Below are 24,568 nucleotides of genomic sequence, written 5' to 3'. Positions count from 1 at the left end.
CCCTGCAAGCCGTGGAGGGGCCCGGAGCAGAGGGCAGGGCTAGATCGCAGCTCTGGGCATCCCCAGGGAGCCCACCCCTTCTCGGTGACAGCGGTGAGGCACATCCTGCCACTCTCCTCTTTGTGTTGGAGAAAATACAACAGAGCAGGAGGAAACTTCCTGAGCGCGCTGGGAATTGGTCGCCTGCCATGTTAGTGTCTGCTAGTTTATACAGCTGTCCCTCGGGCAGCCGGTAATAGAGAATGCAACGGGTGCGTGGGGTGAGCAGCTCCGGACCTGGAGAAGACCCTGGTAAGTCACAGCGTGTGCACGTGTGTGGTCACACACTTGTACGTGTGCTCAGGTGGCATCATTAGCATGGGCCGTGGAGCAGAGGCGATGGATAAGCCAAAGGCCGTGTGGCTTCCCCAAGTGCCCAGCAGATGGAAGGGGACACGCTAGTGACATCCCTCTGCCGCTGTGTGCTTGAGGAGGATGCTCATTTTGGGCTGAGCTTGGGACTTTAAGGTTTCCTGTGCATCCTAGGGAATTGCTGTCAGTCCCATCCCAAGGCCCAGGACGTCCTTGTGACTGCTGTACCTGCCCCACAGCAAGGTCCCTGCAGAACGATCCCGTGTCTCCCAGTGCCTGCACCCACCCACAAAGACCAGGCGCACCCGTCCTTCTTGTCAAACTGCTTTAATATTTGGACATGAAGACAGGACAGAGCCGTTCGGGCTGTGCACAGACAAGACGCCCCCCGAGCCACGGTGTAAGGCTGCAGGGCTTCCCTTCTCAACGGATGTGTGGATTTGGCCAAGGCGCAGTTCAGCTGATGACATCCTGAGCGTGCCAGTGGGGTGCACGTGTGGGGTAGGGAAGAGGGGCGGGGGATCCCCAGGCAGCTCAGAGGTTGTTCAGCTCCAGCAAGGTCTGGTCCAGGACCTGGTGGATGCCCACGTTCTCCTCTTTGGCACTGGCCAGACTCTCTGTGAACACAAGGGACACCCAGCCACGCACACAGACACGGCGCAGGCGTACCCAGCCGGACCCACGCACACCACGCCAGGCACAGACACACGCACACGGACACAGCTCAGTATGAGCAGCCCCAGCACCAGCAGGGATGAGCCCAGCCCCTCCACGACCCCCGGGGGGTCAGGCAGCCCCCTCTCTTCAGCTTCTCCATCCTCCCGCTGCACCCCGTAACCCTTGGCCAGCCCCTCCGTGGTGCGGGTACCGCCACCGCGGCCCCATCTCTCCCCGTCCTGCCGTCCCCACCGGCACATGCACGAACCCTTGAAAGAGGAGAGCCAGCGCCTGCGGCACGAGCCAGGTGCTCCGTGAAGAAGAGGAGTGAGACAGCAGCCCAGGAGGGCGGGCAGAGAGGACAGCAGAGAAGGAGCAGAGATAACGAGGCTGCAGGGGCGAGCTCCGACGGGCAGCCCGCTGCCGGGGCAGCCTCCTCCGGTGCTGGCTTCCAGTTGACATCCCCCTTCCCATTAGAGATGGGGATGGGGGGGCTGTGCCCACCCCGCGCCCTGTGGGGACCTCACTCCAAGGACATCCTCCTTGCGTGGTTTGGGGTGACCGGAGGGAGGGGGAAGCAGCAACACAAGTCTCCACATCCCTCCCCAGCAGGGCCAGGCTGATGCCAGGGGACAGCCACCACCGTGCGGGCATCCCAGGACATGGCAAAACCCCTCATCCCTCTCCCCCCCCAAAAAAAACATCAGCTCCCCAGGGGCTCCCTGTCCCCCCCAGCAGGGCGGTTATCCCAGCGGGGAGCGGGCAGGGGCTCCCAGCCCCAAACCAGCCTGGCCAAAACGGGGCAGGGGGGCAGTCGGGGCTGGGGGCGCCCCGTGGGTGGGAGGCTGTGCTGGGGCTGGAGCTGCCTTAGCTCAGTTGTTAAGTTCGGTAAGGATGACCCGCAGCTCGTTAGTGAGAACGCGGTTTTTCTCGGCCTCCTGCCGGGAGCGCTCTAGAGAAAACGGAGAGACGTCAGCGCAGCAAAGGGGGAGAGAGAGAGAAAAGAGAGTTAGTGAAAAGAGACAGTGCTGCCTGCGAGAGCCACTGGTGGGCACTGGGGACCAGTGGGGACGGCGGGAGGAGGCAGCCGGTCCTGGGACCATCAATTCTGAGTTTGGGGAGAGGGCAGGATGCTGAGGGGTGAGGATTGGGGACCCATTTAGGGCCAGGAATTGCTGCCACACAGTAGGGACAGCCCTGTTGGCGCGAGAGGGAGACAGAGGAGACGTCGGGGCTGTGAGAGGTTGTCGTGGTGTCCGGGAGTGAGGATGGGGAGCAGACAGGACCAGGTCTAACCCTACTAATTCAGGCCGAAGGAGCGATGGAGAACGTCTTGGAAGGTGGCAGAAGATGAGGAAAGCTGTGTCCGAGAGCCGGGGGCGGTGGGGGATGTCCCCGGGCTGAGGCACAAAGGGGCTCAGCTGCGGGGTCCCCGCGGCCACCTCGCGCCCCCGGCTGCCGGCGTGAGAGAGCAGGCGATGAGGGGTGAGCGTGGGGAGCCAGAGCAGCATGAAGAAAACGAGGGAGAAACCAAGGAGAGAAAACGCTTTATTGAGACCAACTCGGTGACCCGGAGGGACAGAACAGAAAAGAAAAAGTCATGAAATGCAAACTGAAGAGCGATGTGCAAAGGAAGGAGGGGAGCGGGGAGGGGAGGGGGGGAGAGGGGGGAACCGGGGTCTGCCTGCCTGGGGACGGACACCCCTCGTCCCCTTGGGGCTGGAGCCCACCTCTCCTCGGAGGTGCTGCTTCTCCTGGACGTGTCCCCCCACCCTGGGCTTGGCAAGCAGCACCAGGGCAGCTTTGCTGGGGGGATGCAGGGTCCCCGGTGCTCACGCTGCCGGTACGTGGGGGCTGCTCCCCTTTCCCCCAAGCACCCCGTAGCGCCTACGCCTTGCTTTCCCCCAAAAGAGGGACACTGTGGGGACCCCCCCGGGCCGGCCCCTGTGACCACCAGCCGCGGGCCGGGAAGGACAGAGAGGGGACAGGGAGGGCAGGGGGAGCGGTGGGGGGGGGCCGGGCAGGCAAGCGGCCGAGCTGGGGGGGGGATGCAGGCGAGGATGGGGGGGGGGGGGGAGTGCGGTGCTGGTGCCGGTCGGAGGGGCTCAGAGGGAGGTGATGTCGTTAAGCGCATTGTCCAGCTCCTCGCTGATGGCTTTGTACTTCATCTTCTGCGCATACACTTCGTCTGCAGGTGGGGGGGAGCGGTGGGGGGGCGGGCGGTGGAGCGGGGAGGGGGGCGAGTGGCAGAGAGAGAGAGAGTGGCGGTGAGCGGGGCACGGGGGCGTGCGGGTACGGCACCGGGCACAGGCGGCGTGGATGCGGCCCTATTCCCCTCCCACGGACACCAAAACCCCCGCGGCATCCCAGCCTCCCCCCCTACCCACCCCCTGCACGGGGACCCCCACCCCGGCTCGCCCATGGGGTGCTTTGGCCTCAGCCCGGCCAAGCTCCCCCCCCGCAGGGACACGTCCTGTCCCGTTCTCCCCGTGAAAAAGGGGCAGGAGGCGGCGGGGACGTTTTACCTTCCAAGTCATCGATGGTTTTCTCCAGCTTCGCCACAGACCGCTCGGCAAACTCTGCCCGGGTCTCCGCCTGCGGGAGAGGCCGAGTGTGATGGGGACGCCCCTGAACCCGCACCCCGAAACTGCCCCGCACCCCGAAACTGCCCCGTCTGCGTCTCCTGCGCCTGGGCTCCTTGGAGGCGCCGAGCGCCTGGATTAGCCTCCACGCCTGGGGGGTGAGGGGTTATTTTCCTTGCTGCCCGTATGCGTCCCGGGAGCACCCACGGGGACCCGAACCGAGCCTTACCTCCTTCAGTTTTTCCCCTAGGAGCTTGATTTCCTCCTCGTACTTGTCCTCCTTGGTGGAATACTGCGGGGACACAGAGGTACGTCCGTGAGCCCCGTAGGACACCTCCCGTCACCCTTCACCCCCCCCCACCCCGAGGGACCCCGTCCCCCCCCCTGAGCCCCAAGCTCTGTGCCCAGCCCCAGCAGCCCCTACCTTGTCGGCCTGGGCCTCCAGGGACTTCAAGTTGTTGGTGACAATTTTCAGCTCCTCCTCTAGGTCACCACATTTACTACATCCCAAGCAGGGGTTGTGGGGGGGGGGGGTGGGAAGCGGTGCCGGGAAATGGGGGGGGGTGATGGAGGAGAGGAGTGGGGAGCAGGAAGAGCGGGCGTGGGGAAGGAGGAAAGAAAGAGAGAGAACAAGTTGAGAGAGGAGAAAACTCAGGCAGCGCGGGGGGAGGAGGAGCAGAGCCGCCGGGCACGGGTCCCTTCCTCGTGCCTGCGCGTGTCACCGCGTGCCACCGCTGCCACCGCATCCCTCCGAGGAGGAGGAGGAGAGCGGGCACGGAGGGTGGTGCCCAGCCCGCGGCGATGTAGGGGAAGGCGAGGTGAGGGCTTGCGGCCGAGGCAGAGAGGAAGAGAGGTGGCTTGACAGCGACAGAGAGAGGGGGGGCTGCCGCACGTCGCCCCGCGCCCCTGCCCCGGTACCTCTTCCTCTGAGGCAATGAGGGATTTGAGGGTCTGGTCCATGGTCCGCAGCTCCTCCTCCAGCTGTCTCACTCGGCTGGGGTGGAAAAGGGGCGCCCCGGGGAGGGGGGGGCCAGCAGAGAGCAGGGTCACGGATGTGCTGGGGGATGTGATCCCTCTGCCTACCCCCCCACCCCCCCTTCCAGGTGGCTGGGAAGGGACATCCCCGTCCCCACGGGGACACGCGGCCACCCCTGTCCCCCACGGACACGGCGCGGGGGTGGCGTGGGACCCTCGCGCGCTGCCCACCGGGAGCCCCAAGCTCACCTCTCCGCAACCTCTGCCCTCTCCTCCGAGCGCTCCAGCTCTCCCTCAAGGACGACCAGCTTGCGGGCGACCTGTTGGTGGCATCGAAAGGAAGGCGTCAGCCCCAGCTCGGGGTGTAAGGCCGGGGGGGGTGGCCCCGGGGGACAGCGGGGGACAGGGCTGGGGAAGGGTGGTGGCACGCACCTCCTCGTATTTGCGGTCGGCCTCTTCTGCTATGTGCTTGGCCTCCTTCAGCTGCATTTCCTGGAGCTCCATCTTCTCCTCGTCCTTCATGGCCCTGTTCTCGATGACCTTCATGCCTCTGAGGGAAGCCAAAGCAAGAAGATTAGGAAGAGTTTCTTCAAGGAGAGAGGGGCCGAGCGTCGGAAGTCCCCATCCCTGGAGGTATTTCAGAGACGCGTGGACATGGCGCTCAGGGGCATGGTTTGGTGACGGGGCTCAGCGGGTCAGGCTGATGGTTGGACTGGTGAAAACGAAGGTCTTTTCCACCTAAATGGCTGTAATTCTAAGATGTTATGGCTGTGGGTCGGGGCGGCACCTGCACCGCCTGCCTGAGCCTGCCATCCTCCAGCTCCAGCGACACGGGGCATTGCCTGGGGACACTGGCACCCACTTGGCCACCCCATGCCAGTGGCACCCCAGGGATGCTGCTGTGCACAATTAAAGCAGCAGAGATACCCCAGGGCCATTCTGGGACCATGTCCTGGAGCAAAGAGATGTGGCCGCGGTGCCTCTCAACCAGGCAGGTCCCGAACTCATCCCTCATCGCTCAGGTGCTGCTGCTCGAGCTGCTCTTTGCCCAGCTGCACGTTGCGGGAAGCCCCTCAGTGGAGACCAGGGGGCTGCCTGCTATCGAGGGCGACCCGAGGCGACCCCGGCTGTGCCCCCCCGTCACACCTCTCGCTCTCATCCGCCGCCTTCTCGGCCTCCTCCAGCTTCTGCAGGGCGGTGGCCAGGCGCTCCTGGGCCCGGTCCAGCTCCTCCTCCACCAGCTGGATGCGGCGGTTCAGAGAGGCCACCTCAGCTTCGGCCTGCGGAGCGGAAAACCCTCGGTCACTGCCCGTCCCCACGAGTTTTCAGCAGGAAATTTTGCATTTTGCTAGCTGGAGCACCCCTTCGCACCGCGCTCACCCAGCTGGGACGCACGTCCCGTCGCCCCACCATGAGCACAGCGGGGCTCTCCCCATCCCGAGCGCCTCATCTGGTGCCACACAGCCCTGGCACGTGCAGCCCCGGCACCGCATCCTCGTGCCCCGTAGCCCCGGAGATGGAAGAGGTGTGCTCCATGGGTCGGGGGCCGTGCCAACACGGGGTTTGGGGTTTGCAGAGCCGTGAGTAAAGGAGGAGGAATGCCCTGTGCAGATTCGCTCCCGAAAAGGAGATGGGAGCCACTTGTGGATTTCCTGTTTACGGAGGCGGCGGCGGAGCTAAGCGGCCGGGACGCCCTCCCCAGCCCCACACCACCGAGCCCCACCGGGCTGTGGGGCCGTTTGGGGCCCCCACACTGCCCCCCCCCCCCCCACTGATCTACAGCCCGGCGCCGGGGGCAATGGAGCGAGTCGCCCTCGGCGGGCTGGATCCTGGCCAAACCGAAGCCTCTGGGGCCGGTGGGACCGGGTCCCATTTCCCCTCCCCAACCTCCGCCGCCCTCCTCCCCGTTCCCAGGCTCCTCGCGCGCGGGGCCGGGAGCCGAGGCCATCCGGGAGAGGTGGCCCTGGCCCCCCGCCAGCCCCTCGACGCCTGGCCCCGCGCTCTTTCCATTTGCTAAGGCCCCTCCTGCTCCGTCACCGCCGGGAAACGCTGCCTCAGCAGCTCCCGGCCCCGCAGGGGGGGCTGCTGGAAGGAGGGGGGGGTGGGAGGAAAAAAAAAAAAAACAAAACTGGGGTGCAAAGGGATGGGCAGTGGTGAGAGCCCGGGGGATCGTGCCTCCTGCTTATTCATGGGCTGGAGCAGGCCCGGCACCGTGCTCCTGCAGCACCCTGGGGACACGGAGCAGAGGGAGCAGGGAGCCAGGCGGGGATGTCCCCATACCCGCCACCACCGTCCCCTACAGGAGAGGGATGCCAGCACCTCCACTGACGCTCTGCATCGCCCCGGTGGGGGGGGCTTTTTTCCCCGGGGATGACCCCCCCCAAAGTGGGTCAGAGCTGCCCGGATGGGCACTGGGGAACATGAGCTCACCGGCAGCGCCTGGTGACCGGGGAACCCGATCTGCGGCGGCAGGAAGGGGCCGTTTCCTCCGCACGCAGCCCGGGTGACAACAGCCCGGGTACCGCACCCAGCTCTGCCGCCCCTGATAGCGCGGGGATGTTACGGGAGCGGGGAGGGCAGAGGAAAAAAAAAAAAAAGAAAAAAAAAAAAAACCAACAAACCAGCCCAACAACAACAAGAAAAAAAGCCGCAGCAGGAATGAGCAGCCGCCTGGAAACGCCGTCCCGCCGCCACGGGGTGGGAATTTCAGCCCGCGGCGGTGTGATGGGGTGGCCTCTCCCCAGCAAGGGACACGGTGGGGAGCAGGGGGGCTCTGCTGGGGAGCCGGGCACAGAGCCTGGGCGTGGGATTCTGTGCCGAGCCTCCGAGGGGGGGGGAACCCTCTCCCAGGGTCTGCTGTCCCCAGCCGAGCCGAGGCGGTGAGCTGGACGCTCACTGGGGAAGCCGCGGCGAGCCCACAAAGGAGCATCCCTACCAAGGCCCACGGTGCCCCTCTGGCACTGGGGACCCTGCCCGGAGCCCCCCACCCCGTACCCACACCCAGGGGGCTCCCACGCACCGGGATGCACGGCTCGGCCACCCTGTGCCCCCCCCCCCCCCCCAAGCCCCCTCTCCCCGGCGCAGCGAGGATGCCGGTGCCGGATGCCCCCAGGGCGTGCCATGGGGCAGCTGGGGAGCGGCCATCCGTGCCCGTACCGGGGTGGCCAGCACCCACGGGGCCGTGCAGCTCCGCTCCCCAGCGTCCAGCCCCATGGGGCCAGCGGTGCTGCCCCAGCAGCGGGGGGTCCCTGGGGGTCCCCAGCCCCAGGAGCCTTACCCGCTCCCGGGCCTGCCGCTCGGCATCGGCCTCCCGCTGCAGGTGCTCGGCGCGCTCCTCCGCCTCGTCGGCCACCTGCTGCAGGCTCTGGATCTTCTTCTTGACGGCGTCGATGGAGCTGATGCCGGCCATGGCCGTGCGGCCGGCGGGGAGCACAGGGAGGCCGCAGCACCGAGCCCTTTGTGGGATCCGCCTGGCTCGGGCAGGAAGCGCTCAGGCGGCGGCCGCTCCCGCCGCCCGCCCTGCCTCCATCCCTTCCTGCTCCTCCTCCTCCTCCTCCTCCTCCTGCTCCTGCTGCTCCCGCTGCTGCCATGGACAGACCCAGGCCCGCTGCGCTCCCCGGACAGAGCGCGCGGTGCCCCCCAGATGGGGCACGTGGGTCCCCGTCAGGCTGGGTGCCAGCCCCCCCCGAAGAGGAGATATGTGACCCCCCCCCAGGCATGGCACATGCCCCCCCAGGCTGGGGTGACGGGTCCCCCCTTGAGGCAAGATGCACGGTGCCTTCAGGGCAAGACATGTTGCCCCCCACCCTGGGCAGGGTGCCCCCCAGCAGGGCATATTGCCCCCTCCCCAGGCAGGGTGCATGGCTCAGCACCCCAGCTAGGGAACGGGGTGCCCCCCGTACAGGGGATGCAGCCCCCTCCTGAAGCAGGGCACGCAGTGCCCCCAGGCAGGGGTGCATGTCCCCGATGAGCTCCAGCAGGCAGTCAGAAAGGAGCTCGGAGTTGATTTTTCGGGGGCAGACAGGGGTCTGGGGAGTCTGGGGGTGCCCTGTGGGACCCCATGGGCAGTGTACACACGGGTGGTCCCCAGCCTCCCCATGCCCCTGCTGCAGAGCTGAGAAGGATTTCTGCCCCACACGCAAGAGGGATGGGACAGGGGGGCAGAGCCCGCTCTTGGGGCATCCCCAGGGTACCTTGGCACGGCGTGCCCCCTGGCATCTCGACCCCTTGGCATCTGCTCCCCAAGCTGGGACCTGGCCGACAGCCCCATGGAGACCCCCGGGGCCAGTGCCCCACGGGAGCGGTCAGTCCCCCAGCTCTGCGTCCCCCAGCTCCGTGTCCCCCAGCTCTGCATCCCCCAGCTCCGTGTCCCCCAGCTCCGTGTCCCGGTCACAGCAGATGCCCCGGTGCGTCAGGAGGGCACGGTGCCGTGGCACTCAGTCTGCCTAAAGGAGCCCTGACAGCTCCTGGGCAGCCTCGGCTGCTCTTCACACCTGCCTCCAGGGACAGTTCAGAGCCACTCCCGGGCTGATCCCCCTGGCTGCCATGGGGTCTGGGGGTGTCTGGGGGGGGGGCCAGCACCCGGCCATGCCACTTGGGGGGGGTCCTGCAACCCCATGCCCCTGGCCAGGTGGCATGGGGGCACGTGGCGTCGGGCTTGGCCCCTCTCCCAGCCCGACGCTCGGGCACAGAAGGGCGCACGGGGCACGGGGCACGAACGGGGGTCCCAGTGGCCAAGCGGCAGTGGGGTCCGGCAGCGGAGGGCGGGCTGTGGGGCAGGCTGTGGGGGCAGGCACCCCGTCCCTGCGGCGGCCAGGCTGGGTGCCTCCTGCCCTGGCCCCACCCAGGGATGCAGTCACTTCCCAGCAGCGCCCGTTCCCTCCCACCGGCTCGGGGAATCGCCAAATAAGAGCAAAGTCTCGGCTCGGGAGAGCACCGGGGCGGGAACTTGGGTGAAGCCTCCGGGATCACGGCCTGGGAACGGCGGAGCCTGCCTTTCCCTGCGCCCGGCGGGTGGCTGGGGACGGGCTGGCCACTGGGGATGGAGGGGCTGCGGGGGGCTAAACCCTGCTCCAGGCGCTGTGCCGGGCTGGCGTGCTGTCCCTCGCGGGGGGACGAGGAGGGGATGGGGCCGCGGTGGCCTCGTAAAGCTGCTGGGAAGGATCTGCAGCTCCGTGGAGCTGCCGACCCGGGGCTTGGTCCTGCTGCTCCTCGCTGGAGTGGGAGCACTTAGCGCTGTCAGCACGTCCCCGTCCCCGTCAGGGACACCTGGCGACTTCCAGGTCTCGCACGCGGCACAGCCTGTCCCCGCGCACGGCACAGCCACCGGCCCTTCCCGACACTGCAGCAGGGCTCCTTCATCACAACCCCGCTCCAGACCCTTCCCTCGAGGGGCCAGGGGCTCCCCGTCCCCAAACCTGCTGGAACAGGGCTCTCCTCACCAAAGCCCGCGACCTTTCCCTGCTGCTTTGTACCCCTCTCGGTGCCACCAAGCACCCCTGCGTCCCCTCCGTGTCCTGCTGAGCCCTGCACCAAGCTCCCACACCGATCCCATCAGAGCAGTACAGAGCCCAGCACAGACCCCGGCACGCAGCACAGCCCCCCAGGCCAGCCCAAGGTGCCTGCCTCCTGCCAAGACAAACGAGCCCTTCCAGAGGATTTCCAATGTTTTAACAGCTTGGGTTTGTTTCTAACTTTGGGCAGGCCCAAGGGGTGAGCAAAGAGCCCCAGGGCCTTTCTCAGGACAAACTCCTCAAAACTCCTACAAGACGCAGCCTGGCGCTGGGGGACACTGGCACCTCGCTGCCCAGAGCTCGGGGGGGCACACAAGCTGGGGACACCCCCTCCTCGCCCCAGGATCCTCCCTGGGGACAGCCACCCACTCTGTCCCTTTTGGAAGCACCAGGAGTGATGCAAGGCAGGCACTGGTGGGACTGGGGACACCGGGGTGGGCTCTCGGGCTCTGTCTCCTCTTTCCCCCTGCGCCCACTTCTCCGATGCTGCCACCTCCTGTGCCCATGGAGGCTGGGGGTCCCTGTGGGGTGGCACTGGGGGGGGGGGGGTCCGGTCACTCCTGGGGGCTCTGGGCCACCCTGGGGCCTTTGCTGTCACTGCTTGTCCCTGCCTCCTCTCCCCTGTCCTTGGCGGCCACCTTGGAGATTTGACGCATCTCGCCCGTTTGGCTCCACAAACCAGCTGGGATTGAATTTTTGGTTCTCCATCCCGAAAAGCCTGGCCGTGCCCCTGCTGGCCGCGCTCCCGACGGCTCCCCTTTAGCTTCTACTCCAGTTTCCAGGGTTGGTTTTCATCAGAGAAGGACTGGCCATCAAAAGGAGGATTTATTTATAGGGTGTCAAATACCCGGTGTGGCACCGCGGGTCGTTATACCCCGCTGCCGAGCGGCTCTGAGGCCGCGCACAGCTGTTCCACCCTTCATCCCCGCCGGGCACAAGCCAATTTCAACACCTTCCTAACATCTCCCCGACGGGATCCATTTCCCAGGAGAAACATCAGTCATGGCCCTAAATAAAACTCTTCCTGGCCTTTCCCTTCCTAGGGTACAGGGCGGCACGTTGGAGGTCCCCCCCACGCACCCCAAGCATCCTATGCAACCAGCGCTCGGCGTCTGGCCACGGGCGAGAACTTTTCCCATTTCTCCGCTCTTTTCCACTTTTCTAACTCATTTGAGCAACGATGTTCAAGTTTTCCCTACACATATACGGGCGACGCATGCCGGGGCTGCTTGTCCCGGTGCGTTTCGGGGTGCTGGGGCTGAGCGGTGCCCCCACACTTGGCGGTACCCCCGTGGGACGTGCCCAGCACCCACTGCCCGGCTCGGTGCCGGCGTGGCGGGGCCGGATCCTGCCACCCTCCCCACCGATGCTTTGCCATATAAGGCTCCCCTCTTCCTTCGCCCCCCCCGGGGTCCGGCGCCCGCGCAGGGGAGGGGTTGCCTACGTACGTCCGTGGCTTTCTTCTCCGCCTGCTCCAGCTTCTCCTGGGCCTCCTTGACGGACTCGGAGTACTTCTCCACCTCATCCTCCGTGCCCTTCAGCTTCTTCTGCAGGCCCTGCTGTTCCTCCTCCAGCTGTGGAAGGGACGGGTTACGGGGGGTCAGGGGGGGGCTGGCGCAAGGTTGGCAACCCCAGGGGCACCCACCCATCAGGGGACGGTCACCCTCATCCCATTGACATTGCTCTGTCAATTTTGGGGCCACACGTCCTCGGGGAGCACCAGATACCTGGGGTCAGAGGACCTCTGAGCCCAGAGGGGGGCAATGGGTTCCCAACCTGGGGACACCAGGAAGGTCACCGCCTCTTGCGGTCGAGGTGGGAGCACGCTGTCCCCAGGGTTCTCCTTGGCAGAGGGACAAGGAGGTGGCACTAGGGTGTCCCACCAAGACCCAAGGAGTTTTGGGGGTGCTGAGGCCACGGACAGCAGGCTGGGACACTGCTCCGCAGGGCTGGACACCCAGCGGGGTGAGGTCCCCAGGGCTGGGTGTCCCCAGGGTGGGGGTCCCCAAGGTCAGACACCCAGCGGGGCAAAGTCCCAAGGGCCGGGGACCCTTAGGGCTGGGATCCACGAGCTGGACACCCATCGGGGCGAGATCCCCGGGGCCAAACCCCTTTAGGGCTAGGGTCCCCATCAACTTTTATTTTTTTTTTTGGGGGGGGGGCGCGGGGTGTGAGGGGCGCTCTGTGGGACACCCACCTGCTTGCAGCGGTCCTCCGCCTGCTTCTTGTCAGCCTCCGCCTGCTCGGCTCGGTCGATGGCGTTCTCCTTGTCCAGCTTGAGCATCTGCATCTTCTTCTTGATGGCCTCCATGGTGGCGGTGGCGGTGGCGGTGGCGGTGGCGGGGCTTGGGGTGGCGGCGGGGCACGGAGCACCGGGGGCGGCGGCAGCACCGGCACTGAGCCCCCCGCCCCGCCGCGCCGCCTAAGAGCCGGGGAGGGGCCGCGCCGGGACGGGGCCGCCCCGGTACCTCCCCCGCCGCCCGCCAGCACCTTTTAGGGACAGGCTTCGCCACCGGCCGCCGCACCGAGAGGGACGGGAGAACGGGGGGGGGGTACGGGGGGTGACGGGGGGGAGGCACCCGGGAGGCACCGCCACGGCACCCGGCACCGGGAACCCGCGGGGGAACCGGGAGAGGGACGCGGCGGTGGCGATGGGTTTGGGGACAGCCCCCGGGGGACAGCGCTGGGGAGAGCCCGGGGGGACAATGCTGGGGGTAGGCTGGTGGTACTGCGCTGGGGACACCCCTGGGGGACAGCGCTGGGGACACCGCGGGGGGACAGCACTGGGGGTACCCTGGTGGCACTGTGCAGTGGACACCCTGGTGGCACTGCGCTGGGGACACCCCGGGGCTCTGGGGACACTCCGGATGGCACACAGGGACACCCACACACTGTGACGCCCCACAGGTGCTCTTTCCCGGGGCCGCAGGGACCCTCCTTGGGCTGTGAATGCACTGGGGACACCCGAGGACTGTCGTGATGCTGCCGTACCCCAGTGTCCCCTGGGCTGTTTGTGGCCCCCGTCCCCCCTGCAGGACCTGCTGCCTCCCCTGCAGCCCCCTGCTGCAGTCCCATGCCCCCCCGAAGCTGGTGGCGCCCCTAAACTCACAAGGTTTTGCTCAGCCCTACGGAGATCCCTGCTGCAATAACGCTCCTGTTTCCCAGCACCAGTCCCATCGCTTGCCCGGGGCTGTCCCCGTCCCCCTGCCACCCCCCAGGACCAGCGACGGGCACAGGGATGCTCTGTGGGGGTGGCCACGGTGGGATCCCCAGCGTCCCCCCCCGCACCGGGCAGGCTCTTCCCAGCACAGCCCTCCCAGGACACCCCTCTGTGCCGCCCCGGCGTCCTCCGCGCGAGGCCTGGCAGAAAAACACAGAGGGAAAATCCTTTGGGAGAGAAGGGAGCCGAGCGCTGACCTCCCCATCCCGCTCCTGCGTCACAGCAGGGCAGGGGCCCCGGTTCCACTGGGGGAGCGCTGATGTCCCAGGTGCCATCGACCCCAGCGTGCGGGGACAGCCGGCACCTACCCGTCCCCTAGGATGGTCTTTTGGGGGGACACACGGGGCCTGCGGGCTGCCCTGCTGCTTCTGCTCTAAATAAACCATATTTCGCAGGCAAAAAAAATGCAAACCCTTCAGATCCCGGCTCCTCCAAAAATACCCCGTGCTCTAACACCGCTCGTAAATGCTTCTGGCGCATTCCCAGCTGCAGGGTGGGCTCGGGGCCGGGGGGGCTACGGGAGATGAGGGGCTGGGAGGGGGGCAGGGTTACTGGGACGTGTGGGCTCGCCAAGCCCATTGCCCCCGGGCTGCATCCAGCCCGGCACAGGGCTCCCCAAAATGGGGTGCATGAAAGCTGCCCCGGCTTTTTGGCAGAGGGGCGCGGAGAGCTGGAGGGAACAGCTTTTTGGGGGCGACCCTGAGAGCTCAGCCCGGATTTTGGGGGTCATAGGGAGGACGTGAGTGGCGTCTTCCAAGGACCAAGGGGCTGCCAGGGCCATGCAAAGCAGCAGAGCCGCGGCCGGACGCTGGCGAGCGGTATTAGTGCTGACGAATTAGGCACATATTTGGAGAAGGAGAGCCAGGAACCGCCAGCGCGCCGCTGCCGGGGGGGAGGATCCATCTCCCGTCGCTCCCAGATGAGGATGGATGGCTTTTGGGGAGATTCTTCAGCTCGGGCCAAAGCTGGTGATGTGCACGATGTGAGCAGCCAGGAAGGGGACGGGGGCTTTTAAATGTGTCCCCCCCACTAGGGACACAGTTCCTTTGCCAGCTGGGGCTATTGGGGTGACCCCATCCATGAGCCGGGCTGGGGCTTCCCAAGCCCGGATGAATTTGGGACGCCGTCACCTTGTGGCTGAGGTGTCCCAGGTCCACGCACCGCTCGGAAAATAACCCCCCCACCCCAGCGGGGGAGATTTACGGGGCCGGGGCTCTGGCCAGGCTGACCCCTGCCCCGTGTCCCTCCCCTGTGGATTTAGTGCTGCCCATCTGCGCCCCCTCCCCTCGCCCCGAGGAGGTCGCTGGGGGTCCCCGCTGCTGGCAGCCCCCTGCCCAGGGGCAGGAGGGGCAGCGGGGTGGGCTGTGCCCTCTTCCCTTCCTTGCCGCCCGCTCAGAGGGCCCCGTGTCCGGCCGTACCTGGTCGGGAGCCTGGTGCCGGGTCAGGCCAGCGCAGATTGTCAGGGGACAGCTGGGAGGGCTGGGATTCCTGCGGGACGCACAAATCCCCCCCTGGAGCCAGGCCACCGCGGGAGAGCGGCCCCAGTGCGGGGGGACAGCACCTCCGTACCCCGGACACCCCGGGTTCAGCCGGGATGTTGTGGGGGGACCAGGACAGCCCCGAGCCCACAGCACGGCCACCGCCACCCCTGCAAGCTGAGACCTTGCAGACTCATGACACGCAGAGCTCACGGGGCAGCTCGTCCTCCTGGGTGTTCGCTGGTGCCAGCGTTATCTTCTGGGGACAGGGGTGCAAGGGACAGGTCCCAGGGACAGAAGCGTCCCCGCTCCACCCCGCAGCATCCCTAACACCACTCGGGTCCCCCCAGAAACCCATCTGAGTGATGGGGTGGGAGCAGGTGGGGAAGGGGCCGCGCTGGGGCAGCTGCCGCCCGCGCAGGTCGGACCCAAGGGGCTATTTCGGGGCCTGAGCTCAGCGCCGGCAGCCGGGAGGGCTCCGGCTGCATTCCCAGCCCCATGGCACGCCGAGGGCCACAGCCCCAACCGGGGAGGCTCAGGGGGGTGAGCGTAGTGTGGGGCGCCCCACCTGCACCCCCTCCCGCTGCCCTGCCCGGGGATATTTTCGTCCGTCTGCAGGAATGGGGCCAGGAGCGCAGAGCCCCGGGGGCAGGTGCTGCGCTGGAGCCCGGCCGGCCCCCAAATCCCCCAGCAACAAAATCCCCCCCCGGCCCCCGGCGGCACCTGCGAGGGCCGCACATGGCTGGCAGCGGGGGTCCGGCCGGCCGGGTGCCGCTGCTGGACGTGCCTCGAATATTTTCCGTGCTGGATAAGCGCCTGCGCCGCGCTCCCCCCCACCCAGGAGGGCTGGTGGCCCCACGCAGCGGGGTCTGCACCCCTGCCCACCACGTCCCAGCACCCCAGGTCCAACCAGCGGCCCCGAACTTCGAGATGTTGGCACCCCCTAGGGTCGCAACCCCCCCCAAAACCCTTTCCCTGCACATCCCCACGGACACGTGCATGGAGAAAGCAGGAAATCCATTTTTATTGATGAAGGCGTCTTTCCAAAGAGCCATTCGTATCCCCCTACCTCACCCCGGAGCCTCGGGGGAGCTGGATTCCTTCCATGTGTAACAGGCGATGCTTAAAGTATCAAAATAGTGAGAGAAGCCTCAGCAAGTGCAAGGGGAGGGATGGGGGGGGGGTCCCGGAGCCACGGAGGGGTGAGGAGCTGGTCTCTGGGGCCCCTGGGCAGGCGCTGGGCTGCGGGGGGTTAGTGGGGACGACGTGAGCGAGGAGATAAATGAACTCTGAAAAGCTGCGGGCTCGATACTAAAGAAATTTAAAAGTTATAAAAAATACTGAAAATCTCAGAAAACAACGCAGGCACTTGGGAAGGAGGAGGAGGAGGAGGAAGGCAGAGCTGGCTGGGAGGGCGGGGAGGAAGGCACCTGGGGAGAGGCGAAGGGGTGGGGGAGAGCAGCTCTGGGGCAAAGCCATCTCGCGCCCGCCCCGAGCAGAGGCACTGCGGTGGCGAGGATGCTCTGGGGAGGCTCGGTGCCTCCCGGGGACGCTGAGGAGGAAGAGGGGTGGGTGACTCAGCCAGCGGTAAGGCAACAGAGGTGAAAGGCGGCTCAGTGCAAGAGCGTAGCAAAAGGAAGGTGCAGAGCTGCTCCTTGCACCCCACCGCACGGGACAGGGCGAGACACCGGCCTCCCCCCGTCCTGCCTGGAGGAAGGAGAAGAAAGGAGCGAGAGGAAGGGCGACAAAGGCACGAGAAAAAATCCTGAAGGGTTTGGAGGGCTGGACCCACCACGGGAGGAAGCCCGCTGGCCCTCTTAAATGGGGCTAGTGGCAGGGTCACCCCGGGCTGGTCCAGGACAGGCTCCCACTCCCGGCAGCCCCCCGGCCGGGTGCGTGGGGAGGCGTGCTGGGCGGCGAAGCGGAGATGCTGGTGCGGCGCCTGCTCGGGGCGGTGCTGCGCGGTGTCTGGGTTAGTCCCGGCGCGCCGGCGGTGCGGGCAGGGCTGTGGTTTACCCGAGGCAGCCCGGCGTTGCTCGAGGTGGGGTGTCTTAAATAGGAGCCGGCGGCAGCAGTCTGTGCAGTGAGTGGCGGCAGGGCTCTGCCCGGGCGCAGAGCGGCGGCGCGCGGGGCTCAGTTCTGCTCCTCGTCCCGCAGCTCGGAGGGCAGGAACTTGTACTGCTGCTGCCGGATCATGGCCAGCTTCTTGCGCGCCTCCTCCAGCTCCCGCTCCTTGCGCAGCATCTCCTCCTGGGCGGCGATGATCTGCCGAGGGAACGAGGTGAGACGGACGCCTCTCGTGCGCCCGCGGCGGGGACGGATGGGGCGCACCCGGCTCCACGCCCTGCCGTCCCCTCCCACCTCGTGGTCCCAGAGCAGGCCCTGCGTCCCACACCACGCTCCCTGGGAGACACGGGAGAGCGCAACGCGCTCCCCCCTGCCCCACCGGAGCTCCCCCTGCCCCGGCGGAGCAGCCCCGCTCCTCACCTGTGCAATTCCCCCCACCATCTTCTCCTTCACCACCACCGTCTCGTCGTGGTCCTGGAAGGCGGCTGCCTTCTGCGCTGCCTTCACCAGGTTGTCCGACGCTCTCTTCACCGCGTTCCCGGCCGCCTGGAGCAGGAAAAGAGGTAAGGGAACAGCATCCTAAGCCTGGGGCGCAACTTCTGCCTTGGTTGGGGAACCCCTGTCCCGGCCGGGCAGGAGAGGCGGCCAGGCGAGCCGGGAGCTGCAGGCAGAGCTCCCCAAGGATGGCTCGCTGCCACCAGCGCTGCTCATGACCATTTCAGGCACTGCTGCTCCCAGTCGGGTGCCTGCGGCGCTTCCCTCGCTCTGCTCCCGTCTGAGCAGCAGGGCAGGGATTTTGGGGCAGCCTGGCTGACCTACCCCAGCCTCTGCCCCGCCAGGATCCTTGCGTTAACCCCCAGCGTGTGGGCATTAACCTCCACGCCACGGCCACGCAGGGTTAATCTCCCGTGTCAAAACATGTCCCCAGACATTAACGCCAGGGATTCGGTGCACACATTTCAGGCATTCCCAAGCCAGAAGACCATCAGCCCTGAATGCCCCCGGGCTCGGCAACCCCAGCCCGGTGGACAGGAGCCCAGGATTACGCACGCAGGCAGCTAACCGAGGTCCAAAATACACGGAGTCTGCGTCCCACTGCAGCACCGAGGGCAGGCCGGCAGGGAGCACAACCTTGTGGAGATGCCTCCTCCGTGCCACGGCCTCATCCCACGGTCCCACACGCCCCCCCCGCACCCCTCAAACACCCTCCTGGAGGAGGCGGCCGGGGCTCGAGGGCAGCCTGGGACTCACCTGGAGCCTCTTCATGGCCTCCGAGTCGTGGTCAGCCTTCACCTTGCAGGCCACCAGGAGCTGCGCCGTGGAGGCAGCCACCTGCTTGGCGGACGAGATGAGCTTCTCCTCGCTGGCGTGGCCCTGCACCGCCGCGTTGGCGGCTTCGCACAGATTGTTGGTGGCCGCAGCCACCATGCGTGCCTGCAGCAGGAGAAGGGTGTCAGGGGGATGCGGGAGCCTGCGGCAGAGGGTCCCCAGGAGGACAAGGGGCACGGGATGGGGACAATCCATCGGCTTCCACGCCACACCCCAGCTGGGGGGAGAGGGAGCAAGCAGGGGGCTGCCTCCTCCACGGAGGAGAGCACAAGGGCAGCGCATCCTCCTTCTGGGAGCAGGAAAAAAGGGAGATCCCCTGCCCCACAGGCGCTACGTGTCCTTGATACTCACGGCTGAAATGAGTCCCTGGGACCACTGCCCGTCATCCACTGCGTTGGCTGGGATGGCTCCCACCTGCGGGGCAGGAGAGGAGCAGTGAGGGCTGCTGGAGAAGGGAGGGAGCCCAGCACAGCACCACGCAGCGCTTCAGCACCGACTCTTGTGCTGCTCCTGTCCTTCCCCCTCCCAGCCTTACCTTTCCTTGGGCCACTAACTCTCGCTGGGCTGCTGAGGCTGCCTTCACCAGGGCGCTCGTAGCTGCCGCGATGGATTTGGCAGCTTCCAGGATCTGCTCCTCAAAGTCCAGGCTCTCATCTGCTTGCTGTAGACAAAAAGAGGAGCGTGAGTCCTAGATGGGACTACCAGGAAGGTGGCTGGGGGCCGAGGGGGGCACACGTGAACGATGGCTGCGGGACCCAGGAGAGAAGGGGCTGCCCCAGAGGGGGCTCAGGGGGGGCTCAGCACCCCGTGCTACCTTAGGCTTGGCCCTCGGCTTCAGCTGCTCCAGCTTCTTGGCTGCAGCCTCGATGGCAGCCGCTGCCCCCAGCAGCTCGTTCTCGGCGATGACCGTGGGATCTTCTGGGTCAACCCACTCCGTCCCTAGAGGAGACAGAAACCAAGACAGGTTAAAGCCACGCAGGGCCTCATTTCTGACCCACCCTACCTCCTCCCATCAGCTGCCGAGCCCCAGGCGCTAATCCCAGAGGTGGACGGAGCCGTGGCACTCACCTTTCATGGCCTCGGCTGCCTGGATGAGCTCGGTGACAGAGCTGGCCACCCGCTTGGAGTACCCGGCCAGCTGCTGCTTCAGCTCGTGGGTCGGCTTCTGCAGGATCTGGGGGAAAGGATCAGGCCTGAGCACACGAGGGAGACCACGAAGCAGGGGGAGAACCCGACCCGGCAGCCCCTTCTGACCACATTTTGGCCCTCGCCCACAGAATTTGGCTGCCTGAGAAGGTGCCACCACAACCCCAGCCACCCTCGTTTCAGGCTGCTGCAAAGCAAGGGGACCCCGAGGGTCCATTAGAGGCAATCCCCCAAGAGAAGGGGAGCAGGAGCCCCCCAGCCCCATGAGCACGTATCGGTCACTGTTTGCCATCCAGTCTCGAGCGATGCTGGCTGGTCTCCTCCTGTGTGGGAACAGGATCATCTTTTCCTTTTCCTTGGCCCTGTTCAGTCCATGGTTTCTGGGACATCTCGCAGCACCGAGGTCCTCATTTAAGTCAGGGTCCTTCCGGCACTCAGCGGCTGCCCCCCAGGATCTCCTTCTCCCCCCCAGGATCTCCTTCTCCCCACTCAAAGCACTTCAAGCCCCAGAACCCTATCCCCCCCCCCTTGCCATCCCCCTTTCTGAGACTCATCTGCAAACACAAGCTGGGCAGGGCAGGACCCTGGAGCCAGGTCCCTGCGGGGACACACGGCCCCTTCCCAGCGGGTCCCCCCCGGCATGCACACACCACGGCACGCCCGAGGCCACACGTCAGCTCGAGCAGGGTGAGTAGAGGCACAGACGGCGGGGTCCTGCCCCAAAACCACGCAGGAGCAGCAGTGCCACCCCAGCAGCAGGCTGGGCACACGGGCACGCCGCGAGCAAGGCTCATGCTGAGGTTAGGCACCGGCAGGCACACCGAGTGTCGCCGTACTCACCGGCTGACGGGGAGGACCGAGGGGAGAGAGAAGAAGGCAGTGAACGCCCCGGCAGGCAACAGGGACACGCGCGGGGTGGGGTGAAGGAGGTGAGGAGGAGAGGTGGGGAGGAAGGCTCGGAGGTCCCGGGCCCTGCTGCTGCCATCACCACTTCAAACTTCAGCCCTGCGTGACTCCTGGTGGACAGGCTCCCGAGGCTCGCTTGGCACCTCACTTCTCCCCACCCTGAGCTCTTTGACTGCACTTTTCAGCCTGCATTTCCCTGCTTTTGGTGATGGAGACCTATTGTTACCAAATACCAAGTCCCCACGGAGGTTCGCATTCCTTCCCCTCCCCAGTGAAATATGCTGCTGTCTTACTCTTTTGCTGGGAGACACGTTTTCCACCCCCAGCCAAATAACTCTCTTGAACTCTAACCACTCCTGCTCGCACACTGAGGCGTTGGTTCCCAAAGGGACCGATCCAGCACACACACAGCAACAGCCTCCGCTGCTGCTGGGGGTAAGGCAGCATCCTGTCCACAACCCTCCCCTCCACATCCCTCGGCGTGGGGCTGGGCTCACAAAGCGCTGCTGACTGCCCCCACCAGCACCTCCACATTGCCCTCGTGAGCACGCCTGGACAAAAAGCTGTATTATTAACTCCGTCATCCGCCCTGACAAGATTTTTAAAATTGCCGGATGGTTCTCTTTCTGGAGGCCAGAAGCTTGCTAAGATGCACCTCCAGTGAACAGTTCACGGGATGGACTGCACGTATGGTATTCAGGAGACATCGCACGACGGCCGGAAGGTTACACCCAAAATGCAGTGAATAGCATGCTTCTGCAAGTAGTCTGACCTTGGGCACGGCCACAGTATGTCATTAGCCCAATCATCTGTTAACAACAGGTCAGCCAGAGAATTTCACCTAGCACTTCAGTCTTGGCTGCGATGACTCACGAGTGGCTAAAGCATCTTCCAGAAAGACATTTGATCTAGATGCAGATCACGAAAAACTCACTGCCTCCCTTGGAACCGTCTCCCGAAGTCCTTCAGATAAAACCATCCTTTGATTTCCCCCATGTCTGGCTTCAATATCTAGCCCTCGGGTCCTGCCTGCCTCCCTCTTTGTTCTCAGTCCCTTTTTAACCAACCTAGTGAAATCACACTGCGTAACTGACCCCACATGCTTGCTCTTTTCCCTTGCTCCAGGTCCAGGCTATCGTCAGCTCTGCAGGCACGCGCTCTGTGCATCCTTGCAGCGAGGTCAGCTCTTACCATCTTGCCAAGAATGCAAACCACTGGAAGCACCTCACCGAATCCTTTCTTCCCATCTACTTGGTTAATCCAGCCTTAATTTGCTTCATACGAACCACACTGATCTTGCAGGACAGCTAATTAAAGCAGCCAACTGAAGGGCTCGGGCGGACTGAGCTGGGGGAGGACTGGATCAGAAGGGTGCAGCTGGCCTCTGCAGTCAACACCTCTGCCACTGCAGGCACTGCCTGTCTCGCACACCCTTGTGTGAGCTTAACAAGCTCTGTTTTCACACTGGCTAAGTTTCTCACTCCCACTACTCATAATGGAAGCTGCTTCAGGATTCTGTTCCTGTGTTGTCGAATTTCCAGCCTCCATCTGTTTATGGCCAGTTAATCTCCATCTGTTGTTAGCCAAATACTTTTCTTTAGAGCTTGCCGATCACTCCGACATCTGCTTCCGTAAGTAATTGCAGGCAGCCCTCCCATCCCTCCTCACCTTGCCTGCCTAAGCAATCAGGGAGCAAGAGAGGTGCTCCTTTCCTCTCTGGGACTTTCATGGGGACAGAGGTGGGCCACACAACAGGTACAGGGGCGAGGAATGGGAGAGGGACCTGTCACCGGCTTTTTCAAGTTGATTTTGACATCGACTGTCTAGCTCAGGTCAAAGCAACTTTAGCAGCACCAGCCCGGAGCACTGCAGCAATGAAGAGCTGTGCAGTCTCAAGGCAGCCAGCAGGTCTCTCCTTCATGGCAGGACCTGAAGGACAGGCAGTGCGACCTGTGTGCCGGTGGTGACCGCGTGCCACCTCCTCCCCTGCGCTCGGCCCCGTGCAGGGCTCACCTCGGGCGCTCAGGGTCAGCAATAAGGGGCGGCGCGCTAAAAGACCTCAGAGGGAAGATCTGCAGAGCCCACGGGAAGATGGAGATCTGGGGAGCACCCCGTTGTTCAAGGGAAGCCTGAGCAAACCACCGAAAGGGTCTGAGGACACTCACCACCAGCACGTGCTCCAGCAGCTCCAGGTAGCCATCGGCACACTCCCTGCCGAAGCGCAGCGCCCGCTGCCGCACGTCGGCGCTCACCTCCGGGTGGTAGGCAGCCTCCTGGAACCCAGGGACAGAGATTCGTATCCGAACGCCTGCCCTGCCACATCGGGGCTCAAACAGGGCACCTGCTTGTCCCCCCAGCCCCGTGCCAGCCCCGCGTCCCCTGCTCGCCCCTGCAGCACCTTGCAGGCGCGCAGCATGTCCGCGATGGCACGGCGGCTCAGGTTGGCCGTGGCGATGACGTCCTCCTGCCGACACGAGTTGCCAGCGGCCACAGCTTTGGCCGTGGCCATCGTGATGCCTTTCGTCATTCGGATGAAGTCCTCCGGGGTCGAGACCTGGGCAGGAGGCACCGGGGAGGAGAAGACCTGAGAAGAGAGAGGCCAGGGGTGAGGCGCAGGGCAGCAGGAGGGCAGGGGGAGCCCCGCGGCGCTGCGGCTGCGCTCACCGCCAGCTCCTGGCGGATGTGCTCTATCGTGGCCTCCAGCGCCCGCGTCCCCTTCGTGGCCTCGTCCTCCACAGCCTTCACCGTCTTCAGCAAGGAAGTGACGTTGGTCACCATCACCTGTGGGAGGGAGAACAGAACTGGGAAAAAGCCCCCCGGAAAGCTCTGGGATGCTGCCAGCACCTGTCCCTCCCTCGTGGTTTGGTACAGATCTGCCCCTTCTCCATACTCCACTCACACCTCCTCATTTTGATCTCCCACCAATGCCCCCTCTGTGCCCCCTTGCCCTGACTGCCTCCCAGTTGTCCTCCCGTCCCCAGACAGGCACAGAAGCGCCTTCCTGCTCGTTTTCCAGCCCTCCTGCCCACCCCCTTCTCCCCGTTGTGCCCCAGTGCAGACCTTGGCAGAGTTCTTCAGCTGGTAGACAGCAGGGTCATCCCCAGCTTTGCCAGCAGCTGCTTTGGTGGCACCGATCAGATCCCCAAGTGCCTTGGCCACGTCCTTCACAGCATTGATCAGAACCACCTGGGGAGAGCAAGACCAGGGTCATGGCTTGTCTGTGGTCACACTCAGGCTGTGGGTGGGGTGGTCCAGCAGCAGAAAATTCGGGCACCCCAGAACATGCCATATACACGGAGTTCAAATCAGCCAGCTCTGCTAGCACCAGGCAAAGCTCAGCCAGTGCTCTCCAAGACACGCAGAGTCCAGAGCCCCAGATGACCTCCCACCCTCAGCTCCAACCCCATCATGAGCAGCCTCCCTTCACCCCAGACACCCCGTCCTACCTGAGTCTCTGGGTCTTCAGAGCCCAGGCTGGCAGCACCCAGCTTCACCACCTCCGCCAGGCGGGTGATGGTGGTCACGGAGGACTGGGCAGCCTGGGCTAGCTTCTCCTGGCTGGCCGTGGCGTTCTGCACCAGCACCTTGGTGTCCTCCACCAGCGCCTTGGCTGTCTTCAAGATGCCCTCCCTGGGGAGAAGGAGGGAGTCAGAGAGGGGTGTTTGGGAACGACAGACACGCATCTCCATGCCTTCCATCTGTACGAGCTGGAGGGGAAAACTGCCAGCACAGCCCGAACCTGCAGGTCTCCTTGGGGCTGGTCCACAGCTTACAGAGATGTGAGATAGCAGGACAGAGCCTGCCCCCTATCCTCAGCTGAGCAGGGGCTGGCCAAGGTGTTGTACCCCCCACCCTGGTACCTGTGGTCAGCGAAGGTCTCCGAGTTCTCCCGATTGAGGGTCCCTGCCGTGGCAAACATGATGGTGGTGTCGAGGTCAGCGATGATGCCAGAGACGGCGCTGGCAGCAGTGATGCAGGCTTGCGTCCCGCGGTTTCCAGCCTGCAGGGCTGCCAGCACGTGGGACACCTGCGTGGTACGAGCAGGGTGACTGAGGGAGGCAGAGCAGGCTCAGGACATCCCCACCACACACCTCTGACACCTCCCCAGGACAGACACGCTTCAATCCAAGGAGGGGACTCAGGAACTGTGTGGTCTGAGCACCCCTTCTTAGCTTCCATTTGTTTTTATCTCGTACCTATCATGCTTGGGGTGTGCAGAAGACATTGCACTCTGCTGCTTTCCAAACGAACAAGGCTAGCACCTTATCAGAAGGTTACAGCTCATTCCTTCTGTAAGTGCTAAACTCAATTTCTGTGCTTTGGCAAGTGCTCATAAGATAGTAA

At 65.0% G+C, this 24,568-nt stretch overlaps 2 protein-coding genes across 10 annotated transcripts in view; both read right to left on the bottom strand.

Moving 5' to 3' along the window:
* Window positions 1-662: 662 nt before the first annotated feature.
* On the bottom strand, window positions 663-12,496 carry TPM2 (tropomyosin 2). 6 transcript variants are annotated; one of them, XM_080572724.1, is made up of 9 exons: window positions 12,276-12,496; window positions 11,527-11,652; window positions 5,712-5,845; window positions 4,998-5,115; window positions 4,815-4,885; window positions 4,509-4,584; window positions 3,820-3,882; window positions 3,534-3,603; window positions 663-968 (listed from the first exon to the last, which is right to left on the bottom strand). In XM_080572724.1, the coding sequence occupies exons 1-9, from the start codon at window positions 12,387-12,389 to the stop codon at window positions 886-888; spliced, it is 855 nt and encodes a 284-aa protein (XP_080428850.1). In that variant the 5' UTR covers window positions 12,390-12,496; the 3' UTR covers window positions 663-885. The 6 variants fall into 6 exon arrangements, with proteins under 6 accessions (XP_080428850.1, XP_080428855.1, XP_080428852.1 ...); XM_080572729.1 differs by lacking the exon at window positions 4,509-4,584 and adding an exon at window positions 4,015-4,090 and having other exon boundaries at window positions 12,276-12,495; XM_080572725.1 differs by lacking the exon at window positions 663-968 and adding an exon at window positions 2,539-3,196 and having other exon boundaries at window positions 12,276-12,495.
* Window positions 12,497-15,776: 3,280 nt separating this feature from the next.
* Window positions 15,777-24,568, bottom strand: part of TLN1 (talin 1) — a 31,816-nt gene continuing 23,024 nt past the window's right edge. For all 4 annotated transcript variants that reach the window (XM_080572715.1, XM_080572718.1, XM_080572717.1 and 1 more), the window contains 13 exons: window positions 24,085-24,251; window positions 23,671-23,854; window positions 23,285-23,410; window positions 22,889-23,005; window positions 22,623-22,808; window positions 22,390-22,497; window positions 19,241-19,346; window positions 18,987-19,111; window positions 18,708-18,833; window positions 18,524-18,586; window positions 18,095-18,277; window positions 17,264-17,389; window positions 15,777-17,041 (listed from right to left, as the gene is read on the bottom strand). In XM_080572715.1, the coding sequence (XP_080428841.1) occupies window positions 16,910-17,041; window positions 17,264-17,389; window positions 18,095-18,277; window positions 18,524-18,586; window positions 18,708-18,833; window positions 18,987-19,111; window positions 19,241-19,346; window positions 22,390-22,497; window positions 22,623-22,808; window positions 22,889-23,005; window positions 23,285-23,410; window positions 23,671-23,854; window positions 24,085-24,251 (1,749 nt within the window). In that variant the 3' untranslated portion in view covers window positions 15,777-16,909. The remainder of the gene's footprint in view (window positions 17,042-17,263; window positions 17,390-18,094; window positions 18,278-18,523; window positions 18,587-18,707; window positions 18,834-18,986; window positions 19,112-19,240; window positions 19,347-22,389; window positions 22,498-22,622; window positions 22,809-22,888; window positions 23,006-23,284; window positions 23,411-23,670; window positions 23,855-24,084; window positions 24,252-24,568) is intronic.

Source organism: Anser brachyrhynchus (genome assembly GCF_964034855.1).
Source record: "Anser brachyrhynchus genome assembly, chromosome: Z".
Taxonomy (NCBI): domain Eukaryota; kingdom Metazoa; phylum Chordata; class Aves; order Anseriformes; family Anatidae; genus Anser; species Anser brachyrhynchus.
The sequence above is the reverse complement of the archived record's forward strand: the minus strand, read 5'-3'. Positions and strand labels throughout refer to the sequence as shown.